Source organism: Takifugu rubripes, chromosome 20, assembly GCF_901000725.2.
Source record: "Takifugu rubripes chromosome 20, fTakRub1.2, whole genome shotgun sequence".
Lineage (NCBI taxonomy): Eukaryota > Metazoa > Chordata > Actinopteri > Tetraodontiformes > Tetraodontidae > Takifugu > Takifugu rubripes.
Window position 1 is genome coordinate 12057053 of NC_042304.1, and position 19343 is coordinate 12076395.

A 19343-nucleotide genomic window follows, 5' to 3' on the forward strand; every position below is an offset into this window, starting at 1 on the left:
GTGTGACGGACGATCCGGGAGAGAGAGGAGATAATGAGCGTTGTGCGTAGATTTAAAGACGTAATGGATGGACGTGTGTGGTCCCAAATGGAGGGAATGTGCACGTGTGTGTGCACGTGTGTGTGTGGCGAGGTGCAACGAGCCAGAGAGACGTGGAAACAGCGACGGCTGAGCAGAACCGCTCATGTTCTCCTCCTAATTCTGCGTTTGGGAGCTGAGCACCTGCACGTGGAGAGCAGCGTGAACCCTCCTGACGTAGCGGCGGCGAGCGGAACGCAAAACACAGCGATCCGAGGACGAGAACAAAGCCGAGAACAAAGCCGAGAACAAAGGCGAGAACAAAGGCGAGAACAAAGCCGAGTGTTTGCATTCCACAGACGGCAATTTCAGATGTTTGCAGCCAGCTGAGCTGAAAGACTCAGAGTCTCCTCACAAACACTCCAGGATCAGGAGAGGAACCAGGGCCCCTGGGGGGGCTGGACCCCCGGGATCAACCGAACCGCACAGAGGACAAAGTCCTCCTCCCCACTCCTCCTCCTCCCTACTCCTCCTCCTCACTCCTCCTCCTCCCCTCTTCCTCCTCCTCCCTCTTCCTCTTCCTCCCCTCTCCTCCTCCTCCCGTCTCCTCTCTCCCCCTCCTCGTTCCTCCTTCTCCTCCTCCTCACTCCTCCTCTTCCTCCCCTCTTCTCCTCTCTCCTCCCTACTCCTCCTCCCTCCTCTTCCTCCTCCCCACTCCTCCTCTTCCTCCCCACTCCTCCTCCCTTCTCCTCACTTCTCCTCCTCCCCTCTCCTCACTCCTCATTCCTCCTCCTCTTCCTCCTCTCTTCTCCTCTCTCCTCCCTCCTCTTCCTCCTCCCCACTCCTCCTCCCTTCTCCTCCTCTCTCCCCCTTCCTCCCCCCTCCCTCCCTCCTCCCCTCTCCTCCTCCTCCTCCTCTTCCTCCCCTCTCATCCTCCTCCCTCCTCCTCCCTCCTCTTCCTCCCCCCTCCTCCTCCCTCCTCCTCCTTGTATCGCTCTGCAGAGCCTCCTCATTGTCGGGGCTCCTAAAGCTGTGCTGAGCTCATCTTAACAGGGAAATGGTGCAGAACAAATCCTGAGCAGGAGTTGATGGGATGGGATAAGAGAGTGCTGATGTTCTCCATCACCAGAGAATTTAACGGGGGGGGGACTTCTACAGAGAAGAAGTGAGTCTAGAACATAAATGCTTCTAGAAAAATGCTGCCCCCCCCCCCCTTCATTCTAAAATGGCTGACTAAGAAAAAGCCAACATTGGACGAAACCGCGCTTGGCTTTAAGCGCGCTGAGCAGTCCAGTGAAGTCCCCCCCCCCCCCCCACACACACACACACACACACACTGACCACAAAACGGCGGCGGGCTCATACTCACGTAAGGCGTAGGACCCGGTGAGCAGCAGGGACAGCAGCAGAGAGGTCACAGGCAGCCGGAGCGGCAAGGAAAGGTGATGGACGCTGCCGGCGGCCATGTTGGCTCCAGGCGGGAGGTGGGAGGGGCCGGGGAAGGGCGGGGCGGGGCCGAACTTCGGCCGGGCCGGAGAGCCGAGGCCTCAACTGCTCGGGTTCAGCTGAGGGATTCACACAGGCGGCCGGACTCTCTGCGAAACAAACCAAAAAGTGGATTTTAGGCACATTCCATCATTTGGAATGTGAATTACTGACAGCGAGAGCAGCACTGATGGAAGGACGAGTGAGTGTGTGACAGCATCACACACCTCCTCATGAACAGGGAGACACTCTTCTTCCTAAACCATCACCTCTTTTCTTTATTTGTCTTCTCCTGCCTAATTAGACGCCCAATGATCTCCTTGGCACCGTCTCTTTGTTTAGGAGCAATTGCTGTTAATCCTCTAATCGCGCACACACACACACACACACACACACACACACACACACACACACACACACACACACACACACACACACACACACACACACACACACACGTTTTCACATATTTCTGTGATTTGCTTCACACACACCCTCCTCATTCACCCAGGTAAACCTTCATCGAGGTCGTGCTCGTCCCAAACCGTCCCGGCCATCACTGACAGGCCCGTCCTGAACGTGCGCGGCCGTACGGGACAAGCGGCGTCTCGTCGACGCTCGCGGCGGTCCATCGGGGTCGTTTCAAACCCCCCTACCCCCGCTGCCGTCGCCATCTGTGTTTTGTGTCTTCACCCGCAACGTTTCAGCCACCCTTCATCTGCCGCCCGCCCGCTGACACCCAACAAAGGCGCGGCGCCCGATAATAGGTGCATTGTGGGAGGAGTCTTAAGGGAAAAAGAGGCTGTTGCTGAAGGTCAGTTCATCTTTCATCACAACCACAAAGGCGCTCGTCCAACATGTGTCTGATAATCTGTCCTCTTTTTTCTTCTCCCGTCCTGGAGAGCAGGTCAAGGGAACGCGAGGAGGGAGACGGACACAAAGGGTGAAAGGGTGGGCGGGCGCGCGGCGCTCTGACAGACGCCCTGAATGTAGAGACGGTAAATGCTTCTGTAGGCAGAGCGAATCCCACGGCGCCCGCTGGGAATCGCTCACAACCTTCATGGGAACGCGCCGGTTGCTGGGGTTGCGATTTGTGGCCCTCCCACGGGGCCGCGGCGTTTTATCTCCACCTTTGGCCGCCGTACAAACTTCACAACACAATTACGGCGGCTATTGTTGCTGAATGTCCTCGCGGCGTGTAACCTAAGGCCGCGTGTGGGCGCCAGCACCGTCACCAGGCTTGTTCTCTTTAAACGAGTATGTAAACTGAGACGGAGGCGCGTGTCATCCTGACTACGGTGTAAAGGCGACGCAGAGCGGCGCCGGCGTGCGTCGTGGTAACGCAAACACGCCGTCATTTGTGTTGAATGGAGCGCGTGCTGGAGCACATCAACACATCACCGGCTCGTTTAAGGCTTCGCTGGACGCTCGTCTCGGTAGAATTCTGACAAATAAAACCTGGATTTGACTCGTTTATATTTAGATATTATCCTGACGCCAGGCCTCTACATCGGCAGGACGACGGTCGGCGGTCTGGGACTATCAGGGATTCCGACTTTGACATGGTCAAACTCGAAATGCAGCTGATTCCCTGTGCAATATTGATACTAATGCGCTTGATTAGTGAGCCTGAGAGGGCCGACGAGACGCCAATTTGTGCCTCAAATGAGAGCAAGAGGCGTCGTGAAGCCGCACAACAATAACGGGAGTGTACTGTACGTTCACACGCACAATCGCGCACACAGACGCAGAAAAAGTGTGAAATTGGATTCCGCGTGAAAGAGAAAACAATCACTGGAGGGAGCAAATGAATAATTGTTTTATTAAACAAATCATTTAACTCTGTGGAAAGTTAAAAAGACTTCAATTTGTTGAGTGTTTGTCGTTTTGGGGTTTTTTTCCAATTCAAATGCACAAACACGCTGTGTGTTTATCTCTGATCCCACAAATATCCCATCCTGGATCACGCGTCCTGCATTTGTGGACGGGACAACATTAAAGGCGGCGTGACGGCGCTGTGGCGCCGTTAAAGACGCCCTTTCATAATGAGCGATGACCCTGAGACGCCCAGAACAACAGCTGCCATGTGACCACAGCTCCAGCACGGATCCCACTCAGGACAGCGGCACGCCTTCGGAATCCTCAGAAGGTGGAAAAGAAATAAATACACGACTAAAAGAATCTCATCTGAAGTGATTAGCGTTACAAGATTAATGGGTAATTATTGTTATAAAAACCAATTTCCTGGATATTTGACTGTAAATTTAATCAAGAACCCAAAACAGGCCTTTCTTCCCCCTTATTTTAAAGCAATAAAACATTTAAAATCCCCAAACAACCGACTGTTTAATGGCTGATTGTCAATGTTTGGAGTTGGCTCAAAACCATTTAAGCTCTTTCTTTGCCATTTAACTTCAAACTGAGACGTCTCTCTTTTCTCTCTGCTTTACTTAGTTCCGTTAAGGAGGATGAATATTAGCAGGATTTAACTTCACATGTGAACTCAACGTCCACCCACGAAGTCAGTTTTCAGTCTTAAGGCCACGTGGAATAATTCCAGGTCCAGGACTGAGCGATTAACTGAGTTTGAAACCCACAAAAGCTGCAATTAATTCTATCCCGACCCAGCGGACTCTGTAGATACGCTAATGAATAATTAAGATCTAATATAATCCATCATTGGGCCGATACAGCTGGAGGCTACATTTACAGTTGGGCATATATTCATCGCTCCATAAGTAAAGGGATATCAGAACTGGGTCATTTATTCCTTACATACCTACGTGCACACATTCTGTACATTTTCCCGCCAAACTAGCGGCGCCGTCGTAGCACCGACAGCTCACGTTTGGGAAAGCTCGGATGCGAACCCGTAAAACTTCCAACCACATCTGCTGTGGGCCCTCCAATATTGCTTAAAGATGCAAATCTTGCTGTATATCTCTGCTGTTCCTGTATTTATGAGTGCATGTATGCATTTATGTGCTCATCAGATGGGCTTATTAGGTGCGCTTATTTATGAGAGCATAAACATGCAGATGCAGCGCTCAGCAGTTTCTATTTGTGTTCTCACGGGGTGCGGCCAGAGTTTATAGTCCCGCGTACGAAATTTAGTGTCTCGCTCCGACTTCCTTGTACTCGGAGATTTCATCTGCGCATCATCGCCCGCGGAAAGAGTGATTACACGAGTCGGGGGACAAGTTTGGTACCTCTGGACCCCAAAGAAGAAAATAATAATATAATAATATAATGAATCTTAGGAAACAGTGTTGCTGATTAGAACTGGATTTCTGTTAGGAAAGAAGCTGAAAACATCGTCTCCACAGCAACCGCCCCCATTAGGTGCTAAAAGGCATTTAGAATCTGCATCCATCCGTCTGTAAAATGAAAGGGGGGGCATTTATACATGTATGGGTGGAGAGGAAGGTATGCTTGGCATTTAAATATATACCATTGATCAGACTCAGCATCCTTCAAAGCCGTCATCGGCGTATTTTCCTCCACCACCACCCCTCCCCACCCCCCGCCCTGGAATTCATGCATACTAAACTCCTGCTTGCATTGCAGATGTTTGGTGGGGAATCACATGGATTTGCATGGTCCTGCCGGACCATTATGCAAATGTCCCCGTGCGTACCTACCTGCCATCCTCGCTCCTCGCCGGCCTGAAAGATTTACATCGTAGGAATTGGAAACATGGTGCGCTTGTCAGGAAACGTGAGCCGGCGCGGATACACGCTCATGCTAGCTTGACGAGGCGTTCAAAACTGTAGGAATAATATGTATTTAGCTCGCGCTTACGCGACAAGATTTTAAATTAAAATAGAAATATCTGTAGTTTTTTGCGACCCCGTAAATGATTTACATGCTGCTAACGCACTTTTATGTCCCCATAACGATGCTGTGACCTCATTAGGAGACACAAAATTCTCTCCCGTGGCAACCGCTCCATGGCGTTGCTTTCCCGCGAGTCTTTTTCAACCTCCCAGACGTGGAGACGGTACCTGACACCAACACTGTTTTGGTCCTCTGTCATCCCTTGAGGCTCACCCAGACCCCTGAGAACACACGGGTCCCCTGAGCTTTGTTTTGGAGCACAGCAGCAGCTGAACGGCACAAGGATCTCTCTCTAATCTAAAAGTGTCCAGCTTTTCTTATGAATCAAGCATTCGGATCAGGCGACCGTGGCCCCAGGATGGTTGTATTTAATGCTCAAAAACATCTGATCAATGTTGTCCATAAAGAAGCACGGGAAAAAAATGCTGCGTTCACTGACAAAAAGAGCAATTTATCAGACGAGTTGCTCAGGAAAGGAGTTAGACATCTTAAGGCTCCTCTGTCCAATAAAGACAGCAGATTTGGGGGATTTTAGCTGAGATTCACCTTTGTCGAGGTTGAGTGCACCGTGGCGAGCCTGGGGGGGCCACGTGGCGGCGGCCCGCTGATTGGAAGCTGTGAGGTATAGACAGGCAGCTGACCCCTGAAATGTCGACTTTATTGCACGGCCGTTTTGTTTACCACCGCGGGAGAACAAACTATATCAGTCCCGCCTAACCTCAACACTCGTCAGGAGAAAACACACACTGGCTACGAACTGGCACGGATCCGGAGAGTCAGTGATTCCAGGGGGGACTCTGATGTGATCACAAAAGGTCTGCAAAGATCTTCACCCCATACGCACAAGGGTGGTTTAATTACGGGACACTGAGAGATGCTAGGTGCCATTAGCAATGACGGGTTGGAGCGTGTATGCACAAGAGAGCGTGACGCTAGTTTCTTACAGAGAGAACGGGACACCTGTCGGAGTTTGGAGCTCTTGTGGGGGGGTCAAAAGGATTTCAAGTGATCGAGGAGGCAGCGGGGAAGCAAGAATCTGGGTTTGTTTCCAGCATATGGCAGCGCTGGACTTCAACACAAACACCGATATTTGCATCTACAAAATGTCAACATCCTGGCAACAAACACACACACACACACACACACACACACACACACACACACACACACACACACAGCCGCAGCTCCATTCAGCAGACAGGTCCTCGGTGAAGACCACCGTGGTCCGAACCTGACCGGGCTGTTCGGGGTTTTGGGTTCTGCGTCTGCAGCTGTCAATCATGCTGTGTTGCAACGCACAGACAGATGGCGAGGTCGACCCACGTCTGCCTGTTCGTCTTCCCGTCACCGTCCTGCAGCAAGAACTGGAAACGCGGAAGTGCAGCTGGGTTTGACGTCTGTTTTGTTTTGCCTTTTTTTTTTTATCTGAGAGCACAATTATGTGAGCAACAAAAGATGACAACCGTGAAACATGACAAAACAAGGTGTCTGGTGACAGCTCTGTCACGTGAACGTCAGAACCGTTAGCAGGCTACAAGCTAATGCTATAAAAGGCCGACAGGGCACACGTGACAATCCTGCTGGTGGACTTTTGCTGATGACTTTCTCCTTTTAGATTAATAAATGACAGGACCAGGCCAAGAAAATGCCAGTTTCATAATCAACGGAATGAACAAAGTTCTGTTTGAAGTTTCTCTGTGTGAAGCAGAAGGACCCCTTTGTTCCGAGACCAAATATGGGGGCTCAATGCGTCCCGTGTGGCCTGCAGGATCTGCCAGATGCCGCCTGGGCGACTGTGGGAGCCAATGAAAGGTATCACTGGGCGGCAACAATGCAGCGCGATCCATATTAATGGCTTTCTGGGCAGACAGTTCTAGACACACAGAGCTAGCGCTGTTGTCGTCCTTACGTTCCTCCCACCAGTCAGAACAAAGGCCTGATTTTGGTGGCAGACACAAGCTTATTGTGCACGACGGACACGAGCAGATGAACGACGATAACGGGAACAGTGTCGGCGCGGCAACTCTGTAAATACGACGACACGTGAGTGTTACGCGTGTCGTTTTGCATGTTCCATTCACACAAACGCGCCCTTCCACCGCCATCATACAGCCTCACCCCCCCACACACACAGCTGCACGTCACCTTGACACGGCATCCAGTTGAAAACGAGTCCCGGTGGGCTTAAAGAGGCCTTCGGCATTTGGGAAAGGGCGTTAGGGATGGGAGGTGGCGGGGGGTCAAAGGTCAGAGGTTAGACAGCTGGTAAACGCCTTTAAATCTTTTTTCTCCTTTCTTTTGAACCCAACACATTCCTTCACAGCAGGGTCCTGCTAACTATAGCCAACTATCAATGCCGCCGTGCACATGTGAGCTTCTGGGGGCCTTTTTCTCTTATTCCTGCCCTGGAACGCACGCGGTTGCAATTTTCGGAGACCAACGAAGACAAACACTAATTTATTCCACCGCATTTATAAGAGCATCCGGACGGGTGGGTGGTGGGTGGATGCCGGGTTTGTTTGTTTTTTCCTGTGTGCAGTACCCACGCTGATTTTAAGTGGCGGCAGATTGTGTGTGAGTGTGTGTTGGGGGGGGGCTTTTAGTGCTGAAGCTAATGCATGAACAAGACCCCCTTTCTGCTCACCTCACTGTCTTCTCTGCTGCTTCCTGCCACACGGCCTGGAGACCATAGAGAGCAACCTCGATCATCACGCTAACAAATCAGAAAAGCGCTGCCTGCTAACACCCTTTTTTCTTTCCCCAGTCGGCCACCGTCAAATAAAAAGACTGAGCAGAAAAATTAGGACCAAATATAAACTGCTAAAGCGTAAATATAACCAACACCTGTTTACCCCCCCACCCCCCAATCTGAGAAGCACAATTGATCTGATTGCGCAACGACACAGGAAACACTCCACTTTCCCGGGAACGTGAGCAGCCGACGCGGTGGCGTGGAGCCTGAGTAGGTGTGTGATAGAATAGTAACGCTCTGCTGCTCCTTTGAACTTTGGAGGCGTCCGGTTTTATCACTAAAAGAAGGATAAATGGGTTTTAAGCACGTCTTTGCTACCACAGGCTTGACTTAATCCCCCCCCCACGCCCGAACGCGCCCTCCTTCATCGGCAAACACACGACGAGCTGCAGCAGGTGAAAACCGGAGCATCTGATGAGGAAGCACGAGCTCGGCGTGTCGCAGGTGGCGGGATAGAGGAAGGAAGCCTAACAGATTTAAAGGAGACAGACGAACATCCCATATTATCCCCAGACAGCTCCACAGCCGTCAGCTCCAGTGATCTGGAGAACAATGGCTACTCAGAGAGAGTGTTTTGGAGAGTTCACACTCCAGAGGCTCTGAGCGCTCCACACTCGGCTCAAGAGCACTCGGGCTGCGATGGCAGGGACTGTAACTCCTGCTGCCCTTGAATCAGCCGCTCCTGACTCGCACAGTTGAACCTCCTGACGAGAGTTAACCCAGACACTTTAGTTAGCCGGCCGGGGACAATCAAGCGAATCTGAGCTAAGAACTCCTTAAACGCACCGCTCTCCCCTGTAATCCACCTCTAGATTACCATGTTTTTACAGCATCATCCATAACCAGATTTTACATCTGTCGCAGCTTCTCGCCGGGCCTCGGGGCAGATTTTCTGCTCTTCCGGGACCCATCCGAAAGGGTTTGACTTGGATTTAGACTCTTGGTTTTGGCTACTGGTGTCAACCGCGATGTTCTGGGGGGATTTTTGGCCAGCCTGGATTACAGCACCCTTAGCCTCCTCATCTTGTGGAACTTCCTGGAGGAAGCATTAGATGATAAACACAAAGCGAGGAGAGATGCCAAGTTCCCATGAGAAGGCTCCGTGGTTTAGAACACACCCTGGAGCCATTATCCATGGTGCTGCGGTCTTTGCCAAGGATTCACCATCACCAGCCAACTATCTGCTTTTTATAGTGAATCTTAGGAGGAAGCGCTGCCGTCTCTTCTCGTTCCGCATGTGCGGCTTTCACTCATCTTCTGTCTCTTTGCTTTTTCTTTTTTACTAAATAAGCTGGAAAGAGTTTTGGAGGCAACACAAAGGCAAAAGAAACTGATTAAATTCTGCATTATCTCAGGGGGTCATATTAATTCAATAACTACCAGGACGTTACGGCTTTATAAGACAATTACACAAATACGAACAATGAAATGTGATTTACTGGATCCTTTTCAGCTATAATCCAAATTACATTTCCAATTTTAATTTCAAAATAGAGCCACGACTAACCTGCAGACAGCAAAGACTCCCTCTTAAGGGCAGCTCTTTTGTTAGTCCAACATGCATTTGCACCTCCTGATGCCCCCAAATCTTTGTTGGGAGGCTTTACTACTGTCACAAAGCCAACAGGAAGAACTATGCAGTGTTATTTTCTTGCTAAATAGATCAGGGTAGTAAAATGGGTTCATTTGCCAGTGCCCTGGCCTAACATCACTACTTCCCATCAACACTCTTCACATTTAGAAAAAAAAAACACGTTTGACATTTGTAAATTCATTACTGAAATCATTCCTGGGAAAAAAGTAATTCCATCGATCTGTTCCACCCACACCTGTACGACAAGTATGCATCATTCTTAAAAACCGTCTTTCTTTTTTAAGTAAAATTCTTGAGGCTTTCAAAAACATTTGCAAACACTACAAACGGGTCTGAACCGGCCTCACATAACCTGCCGCCACGACCGGGAACAACAGGTGAGGCGGCGTTCCTAAGAGCTTATCGACGGGGCCCAATCGAACATCGGGGAGCAGATGTAGATGCACGGTGAAGAAATATTAGGGAGCCTCAGTGACACAAACAACAGGTCAATTAGTTAGCCAGAGAAAAAGTGCTCAGAAACTGAGAAGAACATTTAAAAAAAGCTGGCTCCCGCAGCAGCGAGCAGTTCATCCTCTTGGCTCCAGAAACAGGCTGGATTAGACCCAGCCGGCGAGCCCGTTTCTTTTTTTCCCTCCATTTTGTTTCTCTTTGTTTTCCTTATTTACCATACGAGTTGTGTACCACTCGCTTGCTTCACATATTTGGATTACCCTCACTCACATTTCTTCATTGGACTGGAAACGTCTGGTTTTTTTTGGGCCACGAAATGGATGCAGGCTGGAGTCCAAAGCCCCTAATCAGAGCTGAGGAAAAGGCTGACTGGAGAGCTGTGATTGGAGGGAGAGGAGGGGGAAATGAAGAGATGTAGCAATTAAATTCATCATTTAGATGATCTACATCGTGCTGGAGGCCCTGACTCATTGGTCCTGGTGTGGACCCTAAAGACGTGTCTCGACTGTGCACCTCCGTGTAGCAAATCGCGTGTGGCGGTGCGAGTGCGAGGCCTGACACGGCGGACCTCAAGCTGTTCAGCTTTCGTCAAGCGCACTCAGCAAGAAGCGGCCTCTCCATCTGGTCATCCCCCCCCCCCCAGCACCGCCATGTTGTGTGCGAGAGCGGTCACACGTTCCCACGTGAATGCCTATGTGCAAATGTTACGCGATGTACCTGAACTCATCACCTCTGTCCTCGGATGCTGTGAAATCAATCATTTTGTTCATATGAGAACAAGAGCGTCCAGACTGTCACAGAGACCAACAGAAGGCCGTTGAGACGTGACCTTACAGGTCTGAAGGATTTGAGATGGCGAGATATGTTTGTCTGAACATGTCGTCCTGGTACCAACACATTGTTAAGAGCCCCTCGCCAACGGTGTCTGGGAGCTGTCCAGATGTCTGCCCAGACCCGTTGGAAGAGCAGAAATAGCAGTGAACACACCCAATAGGCTGCCTTCGCTTCAGAGCATGAGCACGTCGCCTGGACCACGTGTTCAAATCAACTCGTCAAAGCCTCAACAGGCATCATGTCGACATATTGAAAACGAAATCAGGTTGTGTCTCGTTGCGCTGCAATAAATAGTGACATGCTGTATAATTAATACAACCTCACTCTTCACAGATTTCCATGGGAGATAGTAATTATGATCATGACAATCGCTGTAATTACACTATTCATCATCGGAGTGTGCCAAAAACAGTCATTCCGGCTTTATTTGCTGGTTTCCTTCGCCTGAAGCATCTGCACTCTGGAATCGTGCGTTGGTGAACGATTCCGCTCGGCTAGAAAATGTGAGTTCTGCAACAAAGATCCCCCGTTTGGCCAAATGCTTCTTGGGAAACGCGGGCAGGGACCGCAGGTTTGGCGAGTGTGTTTGTCGGTGTGTTTGTCACTAACTAGGTCCCAGGAGGTCGGCCCGATCGCCCGGGCATTGCAGCACGGCCCGTATCCAGGTCGCCTCATGAATGAATGCAGGGAAAAGATCTCCGGGTGCGTGAGACGGGCAGGAACCTTTAGAGCTTCAGCTCACCACCTCACAGCACCAACTTCTGCTGCTTATGAAGTAAGCAGCGATTGAATTTTGGGACTTTCGTCTGACGTTCGGGAGCCGTTCATCGTTTCCTCTGAACAAAGATTCATTCAGATTGACCAGTCAGCTATCGATCTTTCATGTCCTTTAGCGTCACTGGAAACACCGCGGAAGCAGTAAAAATGGTGAAATACACCTTTGATCAGTGGAGATCATCCTCTGAAACTGACTTCAGGCCCATTAAACACAGGAAACAGCAGCAGAATGTGTCATTGTCAGCAAAAGACCACGTTGGACATCCAGATCTGTGATTCTTGGCCCCGGTAACAGAGACATCTGGACCTTATTAGATATTTCGATCAACACTAAGTTGTTTCTCTTCAACACTTGGAATAATTCATGGGGAGTCGTTCTTTCAATCCAAACATAATGAGGTAACTAAGGTATATGAATATTGAAAATGCAGTGTGATTATTGTAATCATACGTATCGAGAATGTGAGAAAATCTGAAAGAATACAGCCGTATTTGTTTGTATTCGCACAGGCAGACAGTCATACTTCAAAGATCAAATTCTGCTGTTTTTGATGAATATTTTATTTGTAATTTAATCAGGCGCAGCCAGAAACATGGTTGATTTTCTCCAAAAACCCAATGTTTTGTTTGATGCAGCCATTCGAAAGACCTCGGGCTCTTTTCTCTTTCATGTTTACCCTCTTCTGTTTGTATTATATTTTCCCATAAATGCTGTCATTCATTCTCCGCTCCTCCTCGGCATGCTGCCCCTTCGTTTTGATGACAGTCTCTTTGATTATTTTTACTTTCTCTGCTGCATCACTCATCTGCTGGCTGTTTACCATTTATGCCATCCATCCATCCACCCATCCACCCATCCATCCATCCATGGATCCATCCATCCATCCATGGATCCATCCATCCCAGACTTCCTCTACTCTCTAGGAGAAGAAAAGAAGGTCTTCAGGCAACAACGTGAACAGTTTTGGGGTTGTATCAACGTGCACGTAGGCCGATTGTTCAGGCTCAGTAAATAAGCTGCAGGAATGTGTGCTCAGACGCCGCCTGCTAAGCAGACTGATTACCGGCAAAAGCTAAACGAGCCGTGCCTTTAATAAACATTTTGGAAATGTGTGAACACCCTGATCATTATAAGGGAGGAGAGCCTCCTGTTTGGCCCCTCGCGGTAATGAGGAGGTGGGAAGGCAGAGGAGGAGCAGGCTGGGGGGGTGGGGGAGCGCTCAAATGACACCCTGACATTTGAGCCTGAAACAAACGAATCGATTGGGATTAAATTATTCATCTGTCTGTTTACCATGAAAAATGGGGGGGGGTGGGGGTTAGGAAGACATGATGAGGGAGAGGAGAAAGGGAGGACCGCAGCGTGCACTGATGATCTCCAGCAAGGAGCAACATCCGCAGCAGCTACTTTCACACATTTTCCTCCAATCATCCCACACGTGTCTTAATGGAAACGAATCCCAAATTTGTCGGGGGCCTTTGTGGCAGCCGTCGGTATTTAACAGCATGTCAACAATCCTCCCATAAGGTACAATCATTGCATCAGCGTCGCCATGGATACTGATATCCAATAATAATCCATACACAGTAGCTGGATCGTGAATCACGAGAACGGAGCGGATCCAATTAGATTCTCTGTTGCGGTTGGTTTTAATCTTGACATTTTGCTCTGATTTAACATGACATTTTGGCTAAAGAACAAGGCTGCAGCACCGTTTGCTAATTAAGGGTGATTACCCAAACTTTCCCACAGAACAATTCATTTATATTTAGGACTAAACGTTCAAGGCTGCATGTGTAAGAAGCTACAGCATGTTCAGGTTCCAAAGCCCAAAGGTTCCATTCAAGGAATCCAACGTGGACGCTGCTGTATTCCAAGCTTCTGCATTCCACGGGTGGAATAAATGTCCCAGCTTTTAATGAGTGGGTGGGAGCGGAGTCCTGGGGGGGGTGGCGATGGAAGGCCGCACATAAACACAGGCGTGGGTAGCACACGGGAGATACTACACACTGGCACAAAGGGGCTACTGTGCACTCGCGTGCACACACATATGACACAAGGCTCTTTCACGTGTGCGCTCTCTTCGGAGAATCCGATCAGAATCTCCACATTTGCATGTTAACATGCAGAAGACGGCAGGAGAGCGCCCACGTCGGGACAGCGCGAGTGAAGACCACGGATGTGGGCAGCGCACACATGCACGTGCACGGTCTCACTCCAACGTGACTGAATCCAGACTTCAGTCAGGTGATATCTTCTTGTCCCTGAGATATCCCCCCCCCCCGCCGCCCCCTCCTTCGAATGTTCGTATTCTTCTGCTAATGCGCCAGTCATACCCACTTCCTGTTTTGCACACTCCAGGAGACAGCGCGATTCAATCCGGCAACAAAAAAATGCATTCATTTACCTCCATGCACGCGGCTGCTCCAGATAAAATCAGGCTGAAGTTCAGGACTCCAGTGCACGTGTGAATGCAGCACTGTCGTGACAGCAGATACAGCGAGCATCACAAAAAGACCATTGTGAAACAGAGAAAAGGGGTTTATCCTCAGTGACATAAACTAAATATTAACACATCTTAACTGAGGACCCCTAGTGGTCGGATTTGGGAAGGTACAGAGGCAGGTAGGGTAGATTAATAAGATGCATGAGCATGTGCGATGTGTTGACACGTCGCTTCTTAAAGTGTGCTGGAGATAGTTAACCTGAGCTGCAGCAGATTGTATTAACCTTTTAGAGGAAGTGTTTGCATATGCTAAAAAGGAGGACGGTGCCGTCACGGCACGATAGCCTATGGGTTGAATTAATGAGACTGTAGGTATCTGCATGGCTGCACATTTTAACTGGACGGGGATGGAGGGGGAAAAGAGATGAAATGGGGAGTGGGGAGGTCAGGGCAAGCAGAGGGGCTGAAAACTCTCTCTCTCACTCACACACACACACACACGCACACACAGAAACACACACACACACTTGTCAAGAGCTTCCCCCACTTACAACCTTCAATTAACCTTCCTTTTGAATACAGAGGTGTGTGAGGAGTAGTCTCAATGTGTGTGTGTGTGTGTGTGTGTGTGTGTGTGTGTGTCTGCTGGTATATTCCTGCTGACATCTCTCTGTGTGCTGTTCATTCGCCCTCATGCATCTGCTTTTATTCAGCTGAAAATCAATTTTAACTAGCCCACCCCACCCCAGCACCACCTCTGATCACTCTGCATCTGAGTCTCATTGAAATTCCGAACACCGAAGACACTCGCTTCTTTATTAGCTCGGCGCCGCCCGGCTCCTGACGTCCAGCTGGACACCCAAGTAGAAGTGGTTTGTCGCTTGAAAACGTATCGATTCGACGCTGTCGGCCGCCGCTTTAAATAAGGCTTCGCTTCAGACGGAGAATTCCAGAAAGATTGTTTCGTTGAGGTTGTGGTCGTTTTCCAGAGTTGGTGGTTGGATGCTGGCCCGCCATCGCCGGTGATGTCTGCCGACAGGCAGCACATGGATGAGGCTCCACCTGGAGTCTCGTCCACGTCACCATATGATGAGCGACTGCCACCACAGCTCAGGATCACTCTGTAGGGCTGACAGACACCTGAAGGCAGGTGGTTCCCAGCCCCCATCACTTTTTTTTAAATCTCCTTTTTGAAGACGTCAGCCAAGAGTGTGACGGCGTTGGCGTGTGGACCATCAGCAACAATGTTCAGACGCTTTGCAAAGATTGAGGTAAATGAGGAAGCAGGAGGGATTCAAAATTAATTTGAAAAATGCAGTCGTGCCTTTTTAAGGATTCAGCCTGTTGCTGCTTTCTTCACTCCCTCAAATACCAAAAATAGCACATTTCAGCTCTGTGTGTGTGTGTGTGTGTGTGTGTGTGTGTAACTGATGAGAGCTGCATAAACACTAAACATCTGTGAGAGACTTCAGATTGAAGCCTGTAGAGTGTCGATGCATCTGTCTTTGAAATGAGAAGAAATCTCTTCTGACTCTTCGTTTCCTTTCTCCTTCTCAGCTCCCACACACACACAAACACACACAAACACACACAGACAAAATCACACCAAACACACACACTTTTCTGTATGTGCTCTGTCTATATGGACAGTCTGTGAAGTATGGGGGGGGGGGTACTGCAGCATATTTAGGGTCTGTGGATTAAAGGTGTTCCTGGGTGCATGTTCTGTTCTTCACGTGCGCCTCGTACATGCAATAACATGACCGACTTCTTGATGGATGCAAAAACATCATAGAGCTTTCTGGAACACTTGAGGACCTTCAAGAATTCATTCAGACCCCCCCCCCCCCCTTCCCCATCAGCCATTAGCCTACATCAGAGGGAAAGGTGTAACAGAAGGAATGTTAAGGCTGCATAAACGCGTCATGGTTTGTATCTTAGAAACGAGGCAGAGCGAGAAACTGTTTCTTTTTTTAAATGAGAGGTGGGAAGAAAGGTGCAGATGAGATGGAGACTGGAACGGCCGCCGATCCCCCGCTCTTTGATCAGTGGTAAAGCAGCCCAAGATGTTCTCGGATCTACCGCCGCTTGTTAATTAAATAGGGCCGAAGTTATCAGATCATTTATGAATGGCAAGACAATGAGACAGCAGCCAGGGAGTTCTGGGGGGGGGCAGCTGGGTAGTCGGGGAAGTCGACTGCTTGCTTTTGTGACTGTTTCTGCTCGGCAGATACGCTGTACGAACCAGCAGAATCAAGTACGAGCATGATCTGGGCGTCTGGGTGCATACCGCCGCGTCCAGCTCCGGTTTCAGAGAGGAGGCCCATCAGCAGGATTCTCCCAACATCCTCAATAAATCACAGCTCCGTGTGTTGTTTTAGCATCAACTGAACAAACAACAGCGGCTACAACTTCAGCTCCAAACGGAGGAAATCGACCAGCCGGCGGCTGAGCCGTGCGTCATAAAGAGAGCATTATTTTGGCTACTGTAATCGACTTGCATTCCTGTTACCGTTTTTCTACTTGAGTGCCCTTCATGAAAGATGGAACGAGTGATGTGGGAGGGCAGAAGAGAGGTAGAGCGAGGGAGAGCGCTCTGCCTGAGGAATGCAGAAGGGAAAAAAAACAGAGCAGAAGAGAAGAGAAAATACAAAGAGCGGAGCACGAAAGAGGCACACACGGGGAGAAAATCAATACTTTGCCTTGAAGAGAGGCCTATACCAAAGGTGCAATTATGCTAAATGTGTTGTGTTTACGCAGCAGAAGGCCACGGCAATTTTGTAACCGGGGGCGGTTGAAGCCAAATTAAAACATTATGACCACAGGGCATGAAACCTTCCAACATGTTTATCTCGATTTCACCATGCTGCCACACATTTCCTCACCTTTCCCCAGAACGTAAAGCAACGGGACATTAGGGGCGGAGAAAGCCGCAACATCGGCGCTATTTTTTTCATCCATGCCCCGTCACATAACAAATATTTACATTTGGAAATGGAAGTTGGTCCAGAGTGTTTTTAACATTCCTTGGCGACTTTACCTTTGGTTCCCCATTTGAAAACTATGGTTTCTCTTCTGTGTATTCAAATCCCGTTCCCCACGGGAAGCCCGATCCTGGTAGAGCCCAAAAACACCAAACCAAACTGGAGACAAAGGATTTCCCAACATCAGAATGATCACCCAGAGTGTTGACTGTCAGGCTGCAGCTAATGGGAACGCGTAGATGTGGGAATATTAACATTTCCAGGTGCCCTAATCAGGCCTGCATCTCAAGACATGTGCCGAGGGGCATGGATACAACAACAGCGTCGCATCGGGGATTGAAGTGATGTCCAGGGAACGTTCATCACGGACGCTACCATGTTGTTGTTTTTCCCCGTTAGCTGAAAAGAGTACGCACAAGGCGAGATTTGGAAAACGCCGCGACATTTTCAACAGCGGTTTGCACCAACGGCGATGTCGCACTTCTAATCCGAACAGAGGCCTTCACTCAAGCGTTGCTCAGCGGTGTAAAAGTCCTTGTTCGTCACAAGAGGGGTCCGCCACGGAATCTGAGCTGACGTGTGAAGGACGGGTTGACAGCGTAAGGTGACAGTCGCCGCCAGTATGCAATTATGGATCATCAATTCCAGGAGTGATACGAGCAGCTGTGAACTATATTACCCATCAGACTTTACTTGCCAGAAGGAAAGGCCTCAACATCAAGGAGCGCCATCTGATTCCTTGTGAAGTGCCAGGCGATAAGTCAGCGCCACTAAAAGATCAAAGCGCAGAGGAAGATCATTCACCTTACGTCAGGCGCGCGGCGGCTTAGCGAGAAAATCCACCGAAAACGATGAAAAAGAAAAAGCGCTGTGACACGGCGAACGACACGGCGCCGACGTGTTTACTCAGACGCAGCGTTTGGAGAGACTCTTGCTGGAGAAACTTACTCGTACGTGAATAAAGGCAACCTTGAAATCCAACCTCGTGCTGCATTCACCCCCCCCCCCCCATCTCCATCGTGTGATTTCAGATCCACCCGCTGTGGAGGTCAATGGAAATCAGCAACTGCGAGCGAGGCAGACAAGCCTTCAGAGGGGGTGTTGAGACGAACATGGGCGGAGAAAATATATCAGACTCAACATGGGGGGGGCGGGAGGGGGGTCGTTTTTGTCACCGAATCGGCTATGAGGAAAGGTTACACCCGTTTTGTTTCATTGACACCGTTTCATCTTTCAATGTGGGAGGAGAGCGAGGAGTTTAGAAGGGGGGGGCTCGTGAAGGGTACTAGGTCAGGTCCTTCCAATGCCCTGCCCTGGCAGGATGGTACCACACACTTATCTGAGAGTGCTCCACAATTGCCCGCAGGCAAAGTGGAGCATCATTAAAACCCGATAAAGCCCACATCAGACGGTGAAGTCAACATCTCAGACCTGTCAAAGCCGGAGGTTCTGTGTGGCTAACTGCCCGCTGTCACTGCAATCACGCTTCTGTTTCTGCCCCTCACACCTTCTGATTTACCCCCACTCGCATTCTTGTTTTCAGGCACTCTCGTCCTCCCAGTCGTCTCGGACTCGGAGGAATCCTTCCACAAAAAATGCCACTTCTCCTCTTCCTCCACCTCCTCCTGCTAGAGACTCCATCTCTCACTCCTATTGGACTACAGACACACACACACACACACACACACACACACACACACCTTTGCATATCTAGCTCTCCCGCGCCTCATGCCTCCCTATCTCAAAGCCTGTGGAGCTTTGCCCACGCCGCCCGCACCAACGGGTCAAGTGCACGCAATCGCCTTTGCTGACAACTCGCACCAACTCAGATCAAGTGAGATCACGGACCGTTTAAAAATATCTCACGAGTTCGGCTTCTATCCAGAGCCAAAGTGTAAACAAGCTTCGGAGGGAGCGTAATTTGTGAGAACACTGAATGGATGAGGTTTTGAACTCTGAAGAACAACTTGAGCATTTCAGATCCAATCTATACTGTCAAAGATAAATAAATGCAGATTTTAAGTGCTGGGTCACAGTTTCTTCGCACCCACACACACACACACACACACACACACACACACCAAACTGTCTCTCAGACAGCTGCTTTATATTAGAACAATTCCATCAGTCGTGTTCGCAACCATGTTAAATCGCTAAATATT

General features: G+C 49.6%; 1 protein-coding gene across 11 annotated transcripts in view; it reads right to left on the reverse strand.

Annotated features, from left to right (window-relative positions):
• The window catches only part of ptprsa (protein tyrosine phosphatase receptor type Sa), a 152370-nt gene that overhangs the window by 88889 nt on the left and 44138 nt on the right, over positions 1-19343 (reverse strand). For all 11 annotated transcript variants that reach the window (XM_029828670.1, XM_029828671.1, XM_029828674.1 and 8 more), the window contains one exon: positions 1388-1613. In XM_029828670.1, the coding sequence (XP_029684530.1) occupies positions 1388-1484 (97 nt within the window). In that variant the 5' untranslated portion in view covers positions 1485-1613. The remainder of the gene's footprint in view (positions 1-1387; positions 1614-19343) is intronic.